The sequence below is a fragment of the Panthera onca genome, chromosome D4 (genome assembly GCF_046562875.1).
Source record: "Panthera onca isolate mPanOnc1 chromosome D4, mPanOnc1 haplotype 2, whole genome shotgun sequence".
NCBI lineage: Eukaryota > Metazoa > Chordata > Mammalia > Carnivora > Felidae > Panthera > Panthera onca.
This window is the reverse complement of record NC_138351.1, coordinates 71643931-71661641: the sequence shown is the minus strand read 5'-3', so window position 1 is coordinate 71661641 and position 17711 is coordinate 71643931. Positions and strand designations below refer to the sequence as shown.

Sequence of the window (17711 nt, the reverse complement as noted above, 5' to 3'; positions counted from 1 at the left end):
GTGGAACGGAAGAAATAAATCCAAGTACATCTTGATAAAGGAGTCACCACAAGTCCATGGAGAAAGGAATCATTAGTAAACAAATTACTCTGATATAATGAAGTAACCAATGGGGGGGGGGGGGATTAAAATATGCCAAAACAGGTTTCAGATGTATCAAAAGAAAACAGTACTATGTAGTTTTTAAAAGTTAATAGTAATACCCAGAACAATTTATGCAAAAAGGTATCTTTATTGAAGCACCATTCATAGAATTGAAAAATTAGATACAACTAACACTTCCGACACTAAGAGAATGGTTAACTATGAGGCAGACATACGTATAAAATTAATTCTGCCTCATACATAGAATAAAGGGTTTAGCCTGAAGTCCTGTTATTGACTGTTAATGAGCTCATGCACTGTTTCCTCAAGGAAAAGAGAAGAATATTAGCAAGAGAATAACAGTCTTTAAGGGAAACATCTGTGTATGCCTCACTTCACTTAAATAGAAGGTTGAAAAATGTTCACTCTGACCATGGCAGTGGGAAATAAAGTGAAAAGTGATGATAGATTGGTATCAGGATATAAGGATGCCCTGGAATATTTGTATCAACCATCCAGTCCTCATGCATCATAATGAAAACACACTTCTTGGCGTTCTTGATATTTTAATGGTTTCTATTAGGAAGAAAATGCTTGTTTTATGTGTTTGAGAAAAGTCTAAAATTGTTCAGTGATAACTAACAAGGGCATCTAATAACTAATGTGTGTTTTCTAAGGCCACAGACTATACGTATCAGAAGTAGAACCAAATTCTAGGATCATCATTTTAGGGATTATTCTGCTCTGCCAATATTTGCAAACTTCATTCATACGTATTAACTCTTAAGTGTAACTTCTAATCTGTCATTTGTCATTTAGCTTGATGGCACCTGGGAGCCACCGTTTTCTGATGAATCCTGCAGTCCAGTTTCTTGTGGGAAACCTGAAAGTCCAGAACATGGGTTCGTGTTTGGCAGTAAATTTACTTTTGAAAGCATGGTTATTTATCAGTGTGAACCTGGCTATGAATTAGAGGTAAGTGAACAAATTGTTTAACTAGAATCAATTTGTTTTTTGAGTATTCTGGGAACATTTTTAGTATAATACCAATTTGTTTCACTGGTTCTGGTCCTAAAAGATATTTTTATACTTTGTTACCTTACATCCTAACACTTTCCAAGAAATATTTGAAGTGACTTATAATTGGGGAGCCTGGGTGGCTCATTTAAGCGTCCAGCTTTGGCTCAGGTCCTGATCTCCCAGTCCACAGGTTCAAGTCCCACGCTGGACCCTGTGCTGACAGCCCAGAGCCAGGAGCCTGCTTCAGATTCTGTGACTCCCTCTCTCTCTGCCCCTCCCCTGCTTGCACTCTGTCTCTCTTTCTCTCTCTCTCAAAAATAAATAAACATTAAAAAAAAAAGTTGGGGGGCGGAGCCTGAGTGGCTCAGTCGGTTAAGCATCCGACTTCACCTCAGGTCATGATCTCACGGTCTGTGAGTTCAAGCCCCACGTCAGGCCTGTGCTGACAGCCCAGAGCCTAGAGGCTGCTTTGGATTCTGTGTCTCCCTCTCTCTCTGCCCCTCCTCCGCTCACACACTCTCTCTCAAAAATAAACGTTAAAAACATATTTTTTAATTTTCTTAAATGACTTATAATTTTAAAAAAACAAAGTAAGTCTCAAATTACAAAAGAATCAGAGCCATGAAAAGGAAGAGGAAACTAGTATACCAGCCACAAGACTTTTATTGTTACTTTAGTTGGCCATTTAAACTTGTGTTTTGGCCTCTTGTTAAATCCTACTGTGTAACAGGCCAGGCCATCTGTCACTGTGGGGAGGTAACCATAGGGACTGACGTACGCAAACTAGGATTTCCTCAAGCAATGGGTTTAAATACTTTGGAGAGTTCTTGGTAGAGATCCTAGGTTGCCACCTGGCAGGTGTGGCCTGAAAATCCTCAGAGCAGTTCTAGCTGAATCCCAAGTTAGTCGCAAGACCACTCCTGGTTTGTAACATTAAAACCCCATCAGCAGCGTCTCTGTCTTCCTATTTACTTTGGTGGGAAAGCTGCATTTTTTTTTTTTTAAGTTTTTAATCACCCAGTGATCATCATGGCAAGTGCACTCCTAATCCTCATCACCTGTTCCCCCCACCTCCCTCCCTCCTGGTCACCATCAGTTTGTTGTCTATAGCTAAGTGTGTGTTTCTTGCTTTGTCTCTCTCTTTTTATCCCCCTTTGTTCATTTTTTTTGTTTCTTAAATTCCACATATGAGTGAAATCATATGATATTTGTCTTTCTCTGACGGACTTATTTCGCTTAGCATGATACTCCCTAGATCCAGCCATGTCATTGCAAGTGGCAAGATTTCAGCCTTTTTATGGCTAATATTCCATTCCGTTCCATTCCGCAAACTCACCAATACCTGCTGTTTCTTGTGTTTTTGATTTTAGCCATTCTGACAGGTGTGAGGTGATATCTCATTGTAGTTTTGATTTGCATTTCCCTGATGATGAGGGATGTTAAGCATTTTTTCATGTATCTGTTGGCCATTTGTATGTCTTCTGTGGAGAAATGTCTGTTCATGTCTTCTGCCCATTTTTAATTGGGTTATTTGTTTTGGATGTGTTGAGTTATATAAGTACTTTATATATTTTGGATACTAACCCTATATCGAATATGTCATTTGCAAACATCTTCTCCCATTCCATAGGTTGCCCTTTAGTTTTGTTGATTATTTCCTTCACTATGCAGAAGGTTTTCTTTTTTTAAGATTTATTATCTTTAAGTAATCTCTACATACAACGTGGGGCTTGAACTCACAACCCCAAGATCAAGAGTTGCATGCTCCACCAACTGAGCCAGCCAGGCACCCCTGTAGAAGATTTTTATTTTGATGTAGTCCCAATAGTTTATTTTTGCTTTTGTTTCTCTTGCCTGAGGAGACCTATCTAGAAAAATGTTGCTATGACTGATATCATAGAGACTACTGCTTATGTTTTCCTCTAGGAATTTATGGTTCAAGTCTCACATTTAGATCTTTAATCCATTTTAAATGTATTTTTGTGTATGGTGCAAGAAAGTGGTCTAATTTCATTTTTTGGCATGTTGCCATCCAGTTTTTCCAACACCATTTGTGGAAGAGGCTGCCTTTTTTCCACTGGATATTCTTTCCTGCCTTATCAAAGAGTAGTTGACCATAAATTGTTGGTTTATTTCTGCATTTTGTTCTGTTTCATTGATCTGTGTGTCTTTTTTTGTGTGCCAGTACCATACTGTTTTGATGATTACAGTTTTGTTATGTGACTTAAGTCTGGAATTGTGAGGTCTCCAGCTGTGCTTTTTTTTTTTCAAGATTGCTTTGGCGATTCAGGGTCTTTTATGGTTCCATACAAATGTTAGGATTATTTGTTCCAGTTATGTGAAAAATGCTGTTGGTATTTTGACGGGGATTTCATTAAAGGTGTAAATTGCTTTGGGTATTATAGACATTTTAACGATATTATTTCTTCCAATCCACGACCATGGGATGTTTTTCCATTTCTTTCTGTCATCTTCAATTTCTTTCATCAGTGTTTTATAGTTTTCAGAGTACAGGTCTTTTACCTCTTTGGTTAGTTTTATTCTAAGTATCTTATTATTTTGGGTGCAGTTATAAATGGGATTGTTTTCTGAATTTCTCTTTCTGTTGCTTCATTATTGGTGTATAGAAATGCAACAGATTTCTGTGGATTGATTTTGAATCCTGTGATTTTACTGAATTTGTTTATCAGTTCTAGAAGTTTTTTGGTGGAGTCTTGGGTTTTCTATATAGAGTATCATGTCTTCTTCAAACAGTGGAAGTTTGACTTCTTCCTTACCAGTTTGGATGCCTTTTATTTCTTCTTTTTGTCTGATTGCTGTAGCTAGGACTTCCAGTACTATGTTGAATAAAAGTGGTAAGAGTGGACATCTTTGTCTTTTTCCTGACCTTAGGAGAAAAGCTCTCATGTTTTCCCCATTGAGGATGATGTTAGCTGTGGGTTTTTCATATATGGCTTTTATTATGTTGAGATATGCTCCCTCTAAACCTACTTTGTTGAGGGTTTTTTTTTTTATTGTGAATGGATGTTGTACTTTGTCAAATGCTTTCTCTGTATCTATTGAAAAGATCGTATGGTTCTTATCCTTTCTCTTACTGATACAATGTATCATGTTGATTGATTTGTGAATATTGAATCATCCTTGCAACCAAGGAATAAATCCCAATTGATCGTGGTGAATGATTTTTTAACATGTTGTTGCATTTGATTTGCTAGTACTTTGTTGAGAATACTTGCATCTATGTTCATCAAAGATACTGGCCTATAGTTCTCTTTTTTTGTGATGTCTTTATCTGGTTTTGGTATCAGGGTAATGCTGGCCTCATAGAATGAATTTGGAAGTTTTCCTTCCTCGTCTGTTTTTTGGAATATTTTGAGAAAGTATGGGTATTAACTCTTCTTTAAATGTTTGCTAGAATTCACTTGTGAAGCCATCTGATCCTGGACTTTGGTGGCTATCAGTCTGTTCAAGTTTTCTATTTCTTCCTATTTCAGTTTTGGTAGTTTCTATGTTTCTAGGAATTTTTCCATTTCTTCCAGGTTGTCCAGTTTTTTGGCATATGGTTTTTCATAATATTCTCTTAAAAATATTTGTATTTCTGTGGTGTTGTTTGTTATTTCTCCTCTCTCATTGGTGATTTTATGTCTCTGAGGCCTTTTTCTTCTCTTTTTGATAAGTCTAGCTAGGTGGATTTCATTGATTTTTTTTTCACAGAACCAGCTCCTGGTTTCATGTATCTGTTCTATTTTTTTCATTTTCTATATCATTTATTTCTGCTCTTATCTTTATTATTTACTTCCTTCTGCTGGTTTCAGGTTTTGCTTGTTGTTCTTTTTCTAGCTCCTTTAGGTGTAAGGTTAGGTTGTTTATGTGAGATTTTCTTGGTTCTGGAGGTGGCCTATACTGCTATAAACTTCCCTCTTTGTAAGCATTTTTGATGCATCCAGAGGTTTTGAGCTGATGTGTTTTCATTTTCATTTGTTTCGTTGTATTTTTTATTTCTCCTTTTATTTCCAAGTTGACCCATTCATTGTTTAAGGCATTTTATTTAACCTGCATGTATTTGTGTTTTTTCTAGATTTTTCTTGTAGTTGATTTCTGTTTTTATGGTGTTGTGATCAGAGAAGATGCATGGTATGACTTTTATCTTTTTGAATTTGTTGAGGCTTGTTTTGTGACTTAATATGTGATCTGGAAAATGCCCCATGTGTGCTTGAAAAGAATGCCTAATCTGCTATTTTAGGATTGAATGCTCTGAATATTTCCGTTAAATCCATGTGTTCCAGTGTGTCATTCAAAGCCATTGTTTCCTTGTTGACTTTTTGTTTTGATGATCTGTCCATTGATTGAAGTGGAGTGTTGAAGTCCCCTACTATTATTGTATTACTGTCAATTAGATCCTTTATGTTTGTAATTAACTATTTTATGTGTTTGGGTGCTTCATGTTGGAGGCATAATTATTTACAATTGTTACATCTTCTTGTTAGATTTTCCCCTTTATTATTATATAGTGTCTTTCTTTGTCTCTCATTACAGTCTTTGTTTTAGTCTGTTTTCTCTTATATAAGTATTGCATCTCTGGCTTACTTTTGACACCCAGGTACGTGATAGTTGTTTCTCCCGTCCCCTCACTTTCAGTTGATAGGTGTCTTTAGGCCTAAAATGAGTTTCTTGTAGACAACATATATAGATGGGTTTTGTTTTTTTTTTATCCATTCTGTCACCCTATGTCTTTTGATTGGAGCATTTAGTCCATTTACATTCAAAGTAATTATTGACATATATATTTATTGCCATTTTATTACTTGTTTTGTGGTTGTTTCTGAAGATTTTCTCTGATCCTTTCTTATCGTTCTCTCTTTCATGTTTTACTGATTTTCTTTAGTAAGACATTTGGATTTCTTTCTCTTCATTCTTCGCATATTTATTAGTGGTTTTTAATTTGAGGTTACCATTAGGTTTGTATATAACATCTTCTGTATATAGTACTCTATATTAAGTTGATGGTCATTTAAGTTTGAACCCATTCTTTACTCCTCTTCTCCCCACATTTTAGGTATATGGTGTCATATTTTATATCTTTTTTATTTTGTGAGTTCCTTGACTGACTTTTACAGAAATACTCATTTTTATTGCTTTGTGTTTCTTACCTTCATACTTGTCATTTTTGGTCTTTCCTTTCCAACCAAAGAGTCCCCTTTAATATTTCTTGCAAGGCCGGTTTAGTGGTCACAAACTCCATTAATTTTTGTTTTTCCAGGAAACTCTTTATCTCTGCTTCTATTCTGAATGAGCCTTGCTGGATAGAATATTCTTGGCTGTAGACTTTTTCTCATTCTGCACTTTGAATATATCATGCCTCTCTTTTCTGGCTTGTAAAGTTTTTGCTGAAAAATTCACTGATAGCCTTATGGGATTTCCTTTGTATGTAACTGTCTTCTTTTGTCTTGCTGCTTTTAATATTTTTCTTTATCACTATATTTTGCCATTTTAGTTATAATATATCTTAGCGTGGATCTGCTTTTGTTGATTTTGTTGGGGGTTCTCTGTGCCTCCTGGATCTGAATATCTGTTTCTGTCCCCTGATTAGGAAAGTTCTCAGATATTATTTCTTCAAATAAATTCTTTACTGCCTTTTCTCTGTCTTCTCCTGAGACTCCAATAATACATGGAGTCACTGAGTTCCTTAAGTCTGTCCTCATTTTTCATAATTATTTTTTTTCCTCTTTTTTACAGCTTGATTACTTTTCATTACTCTGTTCTATGTCATTAATTCATTTCCTTGCTTCTTCCAGCCTGCTGTTCATTCCATTAAGCATGTTGCTCATTTTGGTTTTTGAGCCCTTTGTCTGCTATGTTATTCCTTATCTCTGTTAATGTCACTGATGTCCTCTACTCTTTTCTCAAGTCCAGTGAGTATCCTTATGATCATTGCTAAACATTCCATCAGGCATGTTACTTATATCTGTCTTGCTTAGATCTTTGGCTGTGGCCTTGTCCTTTCTTTCATTTGGACAGATTCCTCTGTCTTCTCATTTTGTCTAACTCTCTGTGCCAGTTTCTCTGTGTTAGGAAAGTCAGCTACATCTCTTGTTCTTGAGGGTAATGGCTTTATGAAGAAGAGGTCTGTAGTACCCTGCACTGTAGTGTCCCTTTTTCCCCAGGGCCTGGTGCTTCTGAGAGTAACTCCAGTGTGTGCTGCATGTGCTCTGATTTTGTGTCCTGGCTTCGTTATACTTCAGGCCAGTGGTCTGCAGAGGTTCTCTTTGCCTATTGTGAGCAGTGTTTGTCCCTGACCTGAATGTGGCACATTTTAACTAGGTGTGTTCTGGTCTGTTTGTGAAATGAGATCTGTCACCACCACCACCACCAGAAGTAAGGTCTTCCAAAACTCCCAGATTGAGAGATGAGGTGTTGGCAGGGGTTTAGACTGTTCCTGTGAGGGAGAGGTCTGCTACTCTGGGACTGAGGCAAGCATGACTGGGAAGCAGGGTTCTTCTGGAGTATGGGATGGCATGGTTTGGTGTAAGCAAGTTAGGTAGTGAGTGTCAGCACTGTGCTGGTTCCTGCAGGTAGCTCTGGGCTTATGCTGAGGGGAGGGGAGGGAAATGGCACCTGCTAGTTCCTTTGTTCCCAGATGGGTCTGCTGTGAGCACTACCTCTCTAGGACATGCTCCGAGATAAGCAACTAACCTTCCCACTGTATGCCCCAGGCATTCTTCAGATCACTGTGTCCACACTGTATGTCCAAGGATGTTTGCCTGCCTTCTCTCTAAGAGCAGCCCCAATGTCCTCTGAGCTCTTCTAGACAAGCATACTGATCTTTAAAACTCCAGGCTTGGGGCGCCTGGGTGGCTTGGTGGGTTAAGCGTCCAGCTTCGGCTCAGGTCATGATCTCCCGGTCCGTGAGTTCAAGCCCCACGTCGGGCTCTGTGCTGACAGCTCAGAGCCTGGAGCCCGTTTCGGATTCTGTGTTTCCCTCTCTCTCTGCTCCTCCCCTGTTCATGCTCTGTCTCTCTCTGTCTCAAAAATAAATAAGCATTAAAAAAAAAAATTAAAAAAAAAAAAAAAAAACAAAACAACTCCAGGCTTGAAGCCCTGCTGGTTGCCAGAACTCATGAAATACAGGCTCTCTTGATTTCCAAGCCAATTGCTATGGGAATTTGTTTTCCCTATGCACTCCCCTCTATGCTATTCTGCCTCTCACCCTTCTCTGTGACCGCAGCTTTCTTCCCACTGCAATGACCACAATCTGTTTCTCTCTCAAACTGTATTTCTTCACTTCCTACCTTCTTCCATGTGACCTCTTCTCTCCCTTAAGTTGTGGATGCTGTTCTGCTAGTGTTCAAGTTGATTTGGGGGGGGGGTATTTAGTATGATTTGATAGTTATTTAGTTGTATGTGCGGGATGAGGCAAGTCTAGGGTCCTCCTCCATTGCCATTCTCCCCTCCTCTCGGGAGTCAGTTTTGCTGAAGATTGATTATATCATCAAACTTGAAATTTAAGAGACATGTTTATATTTCATAATGCCATCATCTGGTTTTTCAGGAAACTTCTTTCCTGTTTTTATTGTGGTAATGGTATTTAAATAGGGGTTTTACAGAAGTATTCATTGCCAGTGATTTGTTAAATTTGTATAGTATGTTCTATTATTTTTTGAGCATGCAATCAGAATTGTCATAACATAGGTCCATGAAAACTGGAACTAGACATATATGGATCTTATTTCATTTTCTTAAAAGATTTTTAAAAAAAAGAAAAGAAGGAGGATAATGTAATGGTTGATTACAATTGGAGAGTTTTTCTGTTTTTGAAATTTATTTCTTCATGTTAGATTACTAATCTTGCATTTTCTTAAGAAGTAAAGTGGTATAAAATTTAAACTTAATAATTGAAATTTAATATTTAACAACTTGATGGGTCATTAAATTTGAGGAAGTAGATAATTTACCTTAAAAATTTTTGCAAATACCTTAGTGTTAACTATAAAATTGAGAAGAAGTGCTATAGCCATAGTTCTCATTCTAGGCTACATGTTAGAAACATCTTAGAAACTTGTTTTAGAAAATTTTTTAATGTGTATTTATTTATTTTGAGAGAGAGAGCATGCATACAAGTGGGGGAGGGGGTGAGAGAGAGGGAGAGAGAGAATCCCAAGCAGGCTCCACATTGTCAGCACACAGCCTGACCCGGAGCTCTATCTCATGAACTGCGAGATCGTGACCTGAGCTGAAATCAAGAGTCAGATGCTCAACCAACTGAGCCACCCAGGCTCCCCTTATCTTAGAAACTTTTAAAAATTGTTAATGTCCAGCTACTATCAGAAATAACCAATGCCAGGTCTGGTACATGAAATATAAAAGATTAGCTAAGAAAACTTGTCCTGTGAGATAGCAGGGAACTTATCAAAGCCTACGTGTCAAAAAGCCTTGAGGGTCAACTGGACGAGGCTCCCACAGGCCAACATAAGACCATTTGGGCTTCAATAAGGTAGTAACTTAATGGACTGAAACACATCAAATATGTCATGAGTAATAGTAGACTCATAATGACACTAAAGAAAATTAGTTGGTAACCAATATTAGAAGATGCTTATGAACAAATTCATTATTTTGAAAACAGACAATAAAAGAAGAATTGTCTTTTCCAGGCTAGCTGCATGACTAGAAAACCAGTAGTAGATGAGGGAAGCTTCCCTTTATAGAAGTATTTCAGTCAATAAATAATAGGATTTAAATCTCAGAGTTTGCAGTTCTTAGGAACTAATGGATGTAGGTCATCATCATGGCTACTGGTGTTAGAAAAAATAGAAGCAAACAGATGTTATGTGCCTCTGGATGGAAAAACACACCATATGAAAAAGTCTCGCCAAACAAAATTTTTTTTTGAATTTGAATCTTATAAAATCTCTAAATCCCGACAACCGACACCAAAGACGGAAGGACATGCTACGTGACACCACCATGGAGCAATCAGCAAAATTCTGTCTGTAGAAATGGCTACAGAACAAAGGACCCAGTTTCCCAGTTGCTAAAACAAATAAGTTGGCAGTGTAAGGGAGAAATAGAAGGAACCTATAGATTTAAAAAGGTTCATAAACCAGGTAGACTTATTTTGGTCCCGATTCAACTGAACTACAAAATAATCAGTTACAAAATTTATGCAACAATTGGAAATTTGACTGCTAACAGGATTAGATTAATATTAAGGAATTATCATTTTTAAGCTGTGGTAATGTTATTGGTTATTGTGGTTATAGTTCTAAGAACGCTCATCTTTTAGAGATTCATACTGAAATAACTACTGTTAAATGATTTGATATCTGGGAGTTGCTGTAAAATAATGTGAGTTTTTAGGAAGGGAGTGGGGCTTAGAGGAAACAAGTTTGGCTTTGAATCAATTGTGTAAGGTGGGTGATGGTTATGTGGGAGTTTGTTACTCTTCTTTCTACTTTTACATTTTTCATGTGTTTGAGTTTTTCCATGAGACAAGATTTTAAAAGCTACCAATACCTACTGTCACCCCTGGCTAATTAATTCAGTACCTCTGTCAGTTGGGTCCGGGGCGGCAGCATCTTTTTAAAAGTTTCCCAGGTGATTCCAACGTATGGCCAGGACTAGGACAGAGAACCACTCTGAGACATCACTCAGTGTTTCTCAAAGTGCGGTCTATGAACCCATTGCTTGTGAATCATCTGAGAAGTTCAAAAAAGGAGTGTACATTCCTAGGCTGCGACCCTCTAAAAATAGGACCTATGGGTTTGCATTTTTTTTTAATTTTTTTTTTTTAACGTTTATTTATTCTTGAGACAGAGAGAGACAGAGCATGAACGGGGGAGGGGCAGAGAGAGAGGGAGACACAGAATCGGAAGCAGGCTCCAGGCTCTGAGCCATCAGCCCAAAGCCCGACGCGGGGCTCGAACTCACGGACCGTGAGATCGTGACCTGAGCTGAAGTCAGACGCTTAACCGACTGAACCACCCAGGCGCCCCAAGGGTTTGCATTTTTAACAAGCACTCCAGATGGCAAGGGTCAGTGGCTGGAAAGTGGTTAAGAATAGCAACATGGTCCCAGCAGACCTCTGTTACAAGCTCTGTCTCTCACTGGACGAGAAGTATTAAGAGAATAAATCAAACCTCTCTGCCGCTGTTTCCTCTCTGTTTTGTCTACACTAGAAATTTGATAGCGACCTTTGCAAGGTTACTGCAAGGGCTGAAGATTTAAAAAGTGGCAAGCACTGCCTTTTATGCATGGTTCCAGTTCAGTATAGGGCAATTACTGTGATCCCTACTACTATTTGTATTGTTACCCAAATCAGGCAAAGCAATTTGGACAATCAATGTCAGTCATGTTAAATTCTTCCGCTTTGTAAGTAAGTTACTGTTTATATGTACAATAAACAACTTTCTTAAGCCACCTAAGTCTCAGAAATTTTACCACACATGCAATCTTCTTGAAATAAAATTACTATAGGAAATTGAGGAATAAATCAAAATAAATAACTCAAAAATGGGCTAGTCATTTTATAAAATCACTAGTGAACAATAAAGTAGTTGTGATGATTCTAAAGCATTGTAAGTATCTAACCTAATGGTTGATCATGCAAAAACACTATGTCAAAAATAGTTACTGGATGTTAATCTGGATCTAAAACTCCAGCTTCATTCATCAAAAACAAGAGATGTAAAGGGACAGAGAGAAAAAAAGTCAAAAGGAAAAGTATGATGAAATTCGCAGCGTAACTGTGGAGGGAGCCCAAAGACAGCATTTGATTTTTTTTTTTACATCAATAATTACAGAAAATAGATTTATTTGAGTTTCTGTTGGAATTAGAAATTGGCATAGTCAAAACAGAATATTTATTATTCAAATCGTTAGATGAAAGAGAAGGGAAAAATAGTGGGGAAAATGCTCAACTATTAACTGAAATTAACTACTTGACTGTAGTCCACTCTGGAAGTACCTAAATAGGGAACTGGCTTTAATGGCTTGTCATACACTTCCTCAAAATTAATAAAAACTCACAAACTAAAATAGCACATTTTCCTGTGCATACGTAAGTATATAAGTGTAGAAAAAGCATGGCAAATGTTAACAGTGTTTGTCTCTGGATGGAGAATCCTGAAAAACCCCATTTTTCATTTGTATTTTCCAAAATTTCTATAATCAACACACATAACTTTTTTCAATAAGAAAAAAAATAATGACTGTATATCAAAAGAAACATTTTCTTAATTGATTCAATTTTTTTTTGGAAAGTCAGGAGAGTAACCTTCCACCAGAGTCAATGGAATCTTTATAGGTAAAGATTTATCAATAAACTGATAGCTCAAAGAAAATATCTTTGATAAAGAATAAGGATGAAAGGCATCAGTCAGATCAAACCAAAATAGAGGCAATAGCTCGTTTTCAGACTTCTTGCTAATGTAGAACACAGCTTCAAGACAATATGATATCCAAAGGGCTCTGAGCAATGAAGAAACAGGTGACAAAATCCATGTGCATATACTGACTTAGAATTAAGGTCCCTAAAACTTTACTTAGAACCTAATCTTTTTAAACATATATTACAAAATTTTATTTATCTTAGTTTTCCATAGTAGCTAAGGAATTTAAAGCATGGAGAAGCATTATCATTAGGAACACTGATGATTACAGTAAAAGATAACCAACAAAGAGGGAAGAAACAAAGACTCATAAAAATTATATCCAGAAGTCAAAGAATAGTAATCTTAGTCCATATATGCCTATAATAACTATAGAGGACCAACTGCCTATATAGCCATCAAGGGCTATGGGATATTGAAAAATATGCAAAAATATATTCAGAATAATAATCATAAAATTTTTCAAGTAAATTATATTCATTTTTTTAAATTATCCTTTATTTTTTTTTAACATTTTTATTTATTATTGAGAGATAGAGAAAGACAGAGCATGAGCAGGGGAGAGGCAGAGAGAGGAGGAGACACCGAATCCGAAGCAGGCTCCAGGCTCAGAGCTGTCAGCACAGAGCCCGACACGGGGCTCGAACTCACAAACCACGAGATCATGACCTGAGCTGAAGTCGGACGCTCAACGGACTGAGCCACCCAGGCGCCCCATTGTTTTACTTTATTTAAGAAGGCAGGGAAATACATTTTAGAAAGATTTTTACCCCAAATAAAATTTTGAATGCTTGGGCCCTTAGTAGGATAAATTTTTCTTTTTTTTCTTTTTTTTTTTAATTTTTTTAACGTTTATTTATTTTGAGAGACAGAGACAGAGCATGAGTGGGGGAGGGGCAGAGAGAGAGAGGGAGATACAGAATCTGAAGCAGGCTCCAGGCTCTGAGCTATCAGCACACAGCCCGATGCGGGGCTCGAACCCGTGAACTGTGAGATCATGACCTGAGCTGAAGTCGGATGCTGACCTTACTGAGCCACCCAGGTGCCCCAGGATAAATTTATCTTTAATGGTTAAGTTACATTGCCAAAAATTCACTCTTCATACCCGTAAGATATCTTAACTTGTTTTATGTTCAAAACTATAAGGTGTAACAATGCCAATTCACATTCTTGGCCATACCTCTCTCAGGTACTGAAAAATAAATTCAATTCAAAATATTTTTAAAACTTACTCAGCAAATATACCTCTTTGACATTTCAAACATGTTTTTGATCGACCTTTGCTATTGGTTATAATCAGATGTCAGGTCAGTAGAAAGTGAAATAAAATCTGTACTTTAATTACACTGCTCAGCCAGGGTATGAAGTTTGAAGTAATTTGATGAAAGCATTTTTGAAAGTCTAAACCTAGCCCTTAAAAACTATATTTATTTAATCAATTGATTTAGCATTCCAGTGCTGGAAGATTCAAGTTCACGGCCATGATTACTTTGTGTTCCCTTATCATCTTTCCGTTACTGAGTATAATCTTGTCAATGACCTTTTTCTCATCAATTCACAGGGGAACAAGGAACGTGTTTGTCAGAAGAACAGAATGTGGAGTGGAGAGGTAGCAGTGTGCAAAAGTAAGTCAAATGACACTGAGCAGTCCTAAAAAAAAAAAAAAAAAAAAACGATACCATATCATGTGACACATGATAACAACATGGCCACATTTTCTTTATAAATCAGTTTTTTAATAAAAAAAATTTTTTTAATCATCTCCGTAAACTGTCGGAGAATCTTTTATGGGCTTTTTGCTCAAGGTCCCCGAGCCAATAAAAGGGTCAAAAATAATAGTAGAAACTAATGATTAAATTGGAATAGAGCACAAAATTACCAAATTGGGAATGGCAAACATTTTGTTTCGAAATTAGTTCATTATTGGATTTATTTGCATTCTTTTTGTGGACTTTTCCCCCAAATAATTATAATTAGAAGGCTTAGCGCTATTGTTTTTTGGTGACGGTACTAGCCAAAACTGACAGTTTTTTAAAGTGATGTTGTCATCACATCTGTCACTTTTTGTGTGTGTGTGGAATTTTGCATTAACTCATCTTATGAGAACATGCAAGTTTATTGAGCAAGATATGAGTTCATTCACATGAGTTCATTCCCAACACATGGTCCATATGATCTCTCTGCTGGAGACAATGTACAGTTGACCTCCTAACCAACCCAGGTTTGAACCATGCATGTCCACTTATATGTGGGTTTTTTTTTTTTTTCAATAAATGTAGTCTGGTACTGTAAATGTATTTTCTCATCCTTAGGACTTTCTTCGTAACATTTTTCTCTAGCTTACTTGATTGTGAGAATACAGCATATCATACCTGAAACATTCAAAATATTTGTTAATCAACTCTTTATGTCATCAGCAAGGCTTCCGGTCAACAGACTATTGGTTTCTTAAGTTTCTGGAGATTCAAAAGTTATACATGGAGTTTTGACCGCATGGGGTGTTGGCACCCCTAACCCCCATGTTGTTCAAGTGTCAACTATATTTAGATACAAGTAGTTACAAGCCTATCAAAGTGGCAGGCTTTAAACTTTTTTTCTTAATAATCGTGGGGAATCATCAAATTTTCAAATTAGAATTGGCCTCTTAGATTCTAGTCAAGCAGCTTCTTAGATGATTCAACTGGACTAGATTGGATTAAGTCCAAGATCAGATAGATTTATTTATCTCACTAAATAAGTAAATGGGGACTAGGAGAAGTGAAGTGACCTACCCAGTATCATAAATTAAGTTAGTGTCAAAGCTGCCGCTAGGACTCAAGGTTGTTTCCACATGTCTTCTGGGGTAGAGTAATGATTTGATTTTATATACACAGGAATCTTACATTCTTAAAGGAATATTGTGTGGTTGGAACTCAATGGAGAATATATGACTCTTTTTAGTTCTCCAAAACTTGTATATATTATACAGAAAAATATTTTTTTTAAGTTTACTTATATGTCTTAAGAGAGAGAGAGTGCACGAGTGGGGGGCGTGCAGAGAGAGAGGGAGGACAGAGGGTCTGAAGCAGGCTCTGCACTGACAGCAGAGAGCCCAGTGCAGGGCTTGAACTCATGAACCGTGAGATCATGACCTGAGTGAAGTCAGACTTTTAACTGACTGAGCCACCCAGCTGCCCCAGAAAAATATTTTTTAAAGATATTGAGTGATATCTCAAGTCACAGAAAGGCATCATTGGGGATTCCTGATAATAGCCTTTTTTTTTTTAATCTCAGCTGTTCATGATTAAAATAAAATGTAGGAACATATTTGCAGGGAATGGGAGAGAGGAAAGAAAAGGAAACATGGAGATCTGGCATAGGAACCCACCATGGCATTGGTGAGGGAATTGTTTTAGTTCTGCAGCGGGTATAAATCAAACTGCAATGACAATGGTTTGTACAGTTGCTCTCTCTGAAATGCAAGAGAGTAATAAGTTCTGTATGAATCCTATTATTATCTGTGGGTTTTTTTCTTTCTAAATTACTAAATACGTGACACAAGTTCTTGGCAGAAAGTTAAAAAACACAAATAAGCAAAAAGAAAATGATAGTTTGAATTCCACCACTCATGGATTAAAAAAAAAACTATTGGTATTTTATATATTTTATTATACATCTTTCTTCTGAGGCATATAAAAAATACAGATATTTCTGTGGGGGAAAAGTGCTCATACTGAGCAACCTGATTTGAAAAATTCTTATATAATTATGAAATTGTTAGATATATTGATATCTGTATTATCAGTTTTCAGGGAAGCCTGTTCACATCAATATGATTCTCAAAGTGTGGCCCACAGACCAGCAGCATCAATAGCACCTGAATCTTGTTAGAAATGCAAGTTCTCGGGGCGCCTGGGTGGCTCAGTCGGTTGAGCATCTGGCTTCAGCTCAGGTCACGATCTCGCGGTCCGTGGGTTCGAGCCCCGTGTCGGGCTCTGTGCTGACAGCTCAGAGCCTGGAGCCTGTTTCAGATTCTGTGTCTCCCTCTCTCTCTGCTCCTCCCCCACTCATGCTCTGTCTCTCTCTCAAAAATAAATAAACATTAAAAAATATTAAAAAAAGAAAAAAAGAAAGAAATGCAAGTTCTCAGGCCCTACCCCAACCCTGTTGAACCAAAATTTGCATTTTAACAAAATCCCTAGGTGATTCCTGTGCGCATTAGTTTGAAAGCACTGCCTTACTCCCCTGGCTTTTAGCCTTCAGCACACTGGGACGCTGTGAAAAGCTAAGGGAGCTTTGAAAAATCCGTTGCCCAGATCAATCAGGTCAGAGTCTCTGGGGGTAGAACCCCACATCAATATGTTTTTAAAGCTCCCAGGTAATTCCAAGGTACAGCCAAAGTTAAGATCCATGGTCTCAGTATACGGAATACTCACCGGGCTGGAAGAAGCCCAGAGAAGTCAGTTAGTGTCTAATCCATTGGCTCTCAACCCTGAGTGACCATTAGAAATCATTTGGGATGCTTTTAATACCAGAAGTTCGGCCACAACACAGAGATTCTGATTCATTTGGTCTGAGATAGGGCTTGCTCATTTATACCCCCAGCACTAGTAATGACAAAAGGTAGCAATAGACATAAAGACAGCTAGAGTCAATAGGCAAAATGCCAGTCTTGAATCACCTGCATGAATGAATCCAAAACTTAGATACGCTGGGGTTTTTTCTTCCTTCAAAACGTATCCTTGTATCTCACATATGAGCAGGCTATAATATTTTATATGATGCACTGAGTACCTTTAGCAATTGTAGCAGAAGAAGGAAAGAGGGTTGGAAGAAGCATGTAATATGAGGCTTTTATTTTTCTTTCCAGAGACCAGGTGTGAAGCTCCTCTTGGGTTTCTGAACGGGAAAGCCAAAGTCGAAAACACTGCTGCTGGACCCAGTGTGGTATATTCCTGTAACAGAGGGTACAGCCTTGAAGGAGCACCTGAGGCATACTGCACTGAAAACGGAGCTTGGAGCCACCCAGTTCCTTTCTGCAAACGTGTGTGTTGACTCTAAGAGAGGTTTTAATCAGATTCAGTTTCATGATTAATTTCCCCAGTGTCTGAAACAGAGGAAACTCCACTGAGTGAGACTGACCCAGAGAAAGCAATCAGTGTATATCCAAACCAAATACTGTGGGCTGTTTTTAAAACCCAGTTATATTATCTGAAATATCCTAAGAATTGGCTTTCGTCA

At 37.5% G+C, this 17711-nt stretch overlaps 1 protein-coding gene across 2 annotated transcripts in view; it reads left to right on the top strand.

Annotated features, from left to right (window-relative positions):
* Nucleotides 1-17711, top strand: part of SVEP1 (sushi, von Willebrand factor type A, EGF and pentraxin domain containing 1) — a 205318-nt gene that overhangs the window by 167976 nt on the left and 19631 nt on the right. For both annotated transcript variants that reach the window (XM_078436599.2, XM_078436598.2), the window contains exons 40-42: nucleotides 904-1059; nucleotides 14053-14116; nucleotides 17341-17514. In XM_078436599.2, coding sequence (XP_078292725.2) covers nucleotides 904-1059; nucleotides 14053-14116; nucleotides 17341-17514 — 394 coding nt within the window. The remainder of the gene's footprint in view (nucleotides 1-903; nucleotides 1060-14052; nucleotides 14117-17340; nucleotides 17515-17711) is intronic.